Raw genomic sequence first — 3,673 nt, forward strand, 5'->3', positions numbered from 1 at the left:
CGTCACTACTGACAACCCGATGCACTAGCCTATGGGCCGACTTCATATGCACTGTGTCGTTTGCCCCTATCGCTATACACTGATGGCATTACAGTGTATGCACTATGCCTATGGCATTATGCATTATGGGCCGGCCGTCAATTGTCGCAAGACGAAGATAACGTTCTCCCCACCCAACAACTCAGCTGACCGCTCCCGACCGATGCGTATAGGCACTATAGAGATACACTCTGCCCTGCACTATGCACACTACAGTGTAATGCCGTATAGGGCACTATGCACTAATGCATTATGATATGGCATTACTGGCATTACATGCGCGCAAAAATCACGTTACTATGGCACTATGGTGGGCACAACGGCAGAGCAATATGGTGATATGATGTCTAGTCACCGCCGCTCAGCGGAGGTAGCCTCGGTCATAAGCTCGACGCGTGCGATCATTTGTTGTAAATGCACCATGCCATCCTAAGCTGGTCATGCTCTATCTATGCGTCCATTGCAAGAGGGCTATACAGTGAGTGGAGCACGACGCACATCCACCTCGAATCATTGGTGTCAGTTAAGTGCAGTTAAGCATTAGACAAGTTAGCAGAACTGGCACTGATCTTGTTAGCTAATCCACATATAGCGGCACTCATGCACGTATGCACTGCCATTTGTTACAATGCCACCATCGCAATGCTCAATGTCTGCATCTACCTATCAATCACTCGCGGGAGCAGCAAAGCAGCAGCAGCAGGAAATGCCCGCACCTCTCATCGCCAAGGTCGGCGAGCCCATATAAAGTCCAAGCCGTTGTGTACGTCTCACGAAACTGCGCGATTTGAGCTTCCGCAACATTCTACGCTATAGGCGCAGCGCGAGATCGCTCAACTATACAACATCCACGCAACCGGTCGCGTGCGCCATCCCGCGGAAGTGCCGCGGCTCACTATAACCGGCTCTCGGCGGTCGGGAACAAAACGCGATCTTTTGCGCACGACATCTTGTAAGGCACTGCCGGTCGTCTCTGGCAACCATTATTTAGTTGTAATGGTAATATGTGTTAATGATTGTAATCGGCGTAAATCGTTACATTTGAGCAATACTACGTGGGAGTACTGACAATGTCCACTGAGCCATGCGACCTCTGCTGTATGTGGTGGCCCCATATTGATGCTGTTGGTTTTCTAACAGGCTGGCCATGTGTTGGAAAATGCTCTACTGCCACACTGCTCACCACTTCGTGGCTCTCTCGCGTCTCAGAGTTAGTCGCTACGCCAGCAATACTTGCAAACGAGTGCTTTGCTCGGCACAGCAGCATTTACAAGAGCTTGGGTGCGAGTTTCCGTCGGTGGAAAAACCGAAGCTAGATAAAGGTGAGATATCGAGGAAAGGAGACATCTTGCTCGTGTCATCTATGATTGGATGTGATTGGTCTGTGCAATTGGTCACGTGTTTCTAGATTATGCTGTACTCCATCTTGAAAACACAATATTATTTTTACCTTTGTTGATTTTTTTCAGGAATTTTGCTGTACATGGGCGGTCATGTAGGTGAGGCTATTGCCAGGTGGAAACACATGTATTTCTCTATCGCAACACAAGGTGAGAGTGAATACTGCATATGTAGTAGTTCAACTGAAGCTACATTTTTTGTAATAATTCAAACAGATGCAGGTCAGGGCCATGCTACAGTTTAATACTATTGCCACGTTACAGATCAGTACTATTGCCACGTTACACATCGGTACTATTGCCACGTTACACTTTGGTACTGTTACCACATTACACGTCTCACGTATTTTACATGTTAATCATCAGTATATTGATACGTTACATACGTCAGTCTATTGCCAGGTTACATTTCATTCTATTGCACTGTACAACATCACTACTGGTTACCATGTTACCATCAGTGGCTGTTACCATGTTACACGTCAATTACTATTCATGTTACACGTCAGTGCTAATTACCATCGTTAGCAGGTCACTACTATTGCAATTACATGTCAGTGCTGCTTACCATGTTACACGTCAATACCTATTGCAATGTATACACGCAGTGCTATTTACCATTGTTACAGGTCATACTATTACCATGTTACACATCATACTGTTACCATGTATACACATCGAGTGACTGTTAACCAGTTACACCGTCAATATATTGCAATGTTACACGTCAGTGCTATACATTTTACAGGCACTACTACTTGCAATCCGTTACACGTCAAGTGCCATCTGCATGTTACACATCCATGACTGTTACATGTTACACGTCAATATGCATTTGCAATGTTACACGTTCAGTACTTTACCATGTACCACGTCAGTGCTGTACCATGTTACACATCTCAGGACTTTACATTTTATCACGTCAGTGCTGTACCATGTTACATCAATGCTATTGCCTGTTAACGTCAAAGCTATTGCAATGTTACACGGCCAGTACTGTTACCATGCTACAACCAGAGTTGTCCATTTACACGTCAGTACTGTTACCATGTTACACGTCAGTGCTGTTACCATGTTACACGTCAGTACTGTTACCATGTTACACGTCAATGCTATTGCAATGTTACACGTCAGTACTGTTACCATGTTACACGTCAGTACTGTTACCATGTTACACGTCAGTGCTATTGCAATGTTACAGGCCGGCGTCTCACACGCAGGGAGCTTTGTCGCATGAGCAGGCTCGCACACGCCGTTCTCTACGCCCACATACTACACATGCAGCTGCGACCAGCACTCGACTTTGTCAACGCCCTTCTGATCGACGACCCACACTCAGGCACTTGCCCGTCGCAGGAGCTGCTCGTGGTGGAGTCCGACACGAGCGGACAGGCTGCCGTCACCCTCACGAGGTGCGCTGATGCTTGCTCGCTCAGATTTTACGTGCCATTAACCATTAAAACCATTTTAACTATTCGGTCGTGGTCGTCGATGGCGTGGGAGTAGGATCGGATGTGTGTTTAATTTGTGGTATTTGTATATTTGTGTTTCGTGTATTTGTATTTTAGTAAGGTTTTTCGCGAGGTCGTCGTTTTATGTACTATCGCATTTGTATTTCATTTGTGGCAACATTCGTTTATTTTTTGAATTTGTTTTATTTTATACATTTGTATTTTGTTGTTGTTGCTTGTTCTCGTACGCTCGTCCACGACCACACGTCGTGAGCACGATCGCATTTACACTTTATTCGTCGTCCGACGCACGTTGCCTTGATATGATGTCTCTATACGTATGATATCTATGATATCTCTATACGTATGATGTCTCTATACATTGCCTTGATCTCTTTTCCTCGCAGGGCACCGCCGGATGCAAACAACAACGCCGCTGTGAGAGGCATGCGCTGTCGAGCTGTGAGGGTGCTGGCAAGGTCGCTGGCACGCTTCATGGCCGCATACTTCACGGGGAGGCGCCTCGCGGTGTATCCGCCCACGCACCCGCTGCCACTCCCCGCCGCCCACGGCACAGCCGCGCGCGAGGGTAGGTCCGCGATCCCGCGCCGTTGTTGTTTACCTGTGTACTTATAGCACTTACGTTATGTACCGGCGTACTTATAGCACTTACGTTATGTACCGGCATACTTATAGCACTTACGTTATGTACCGGCATACTTATAGCACTTACGTTATGTACCGGCATACTTATAGCACTTACGTTATGTACCGGCGTACTTA

General features: G+C 46.7%; 1 protein-coding gene across 1 annotated transcript in view; it reads left to right on the top strand.

Annotated features, from left to right (window-relative positions):
- The window catches only part of LOC106808190, a 32,636-nt gene that overhangs the window by 8,784 nt on the left and 20,179 nt on the right, over positions 1 to 3,673 (top strand). Inside the window, exons 14-17 of the mRNA XM_014810793.1 lie at positions 1,180 to 1,361; positions 1,509 to 1,589; positions 2,641 to 2,851; positions 3,298 to 3,479. Coding sequence (XP_014666279.1) covers positions 1,180 to 1,361; positions 1,509 to 1,589; positions 2,641 to 2,851; positions 3,298 to 3,479 — 656 coding nt within the window. The remainder of the gene's footprint in view (positions 1 to 1,179; positions 1,362 to 1,508; positions 1,590 to 2,640; positions 2,852 to 3,297; positions 3,480 to 3,673) is intronic.

This window comes from Priapulus caudatus, unplaced genomic scaffold (assembly GCF_000485595.1).
Source record: "Priapulus caudatus unplaced genomic scaffold, Priapulus_caudatus-5.0.1 Scaffold259, whole genome shotgun sequence".
NCBI classification, from domain to species: Eukaryota; Metazoa; Priapulida; class Priapulimorpha; order Priapulimorphida; family Priapulidae; genus Priapulus; species Priapulus caudatus.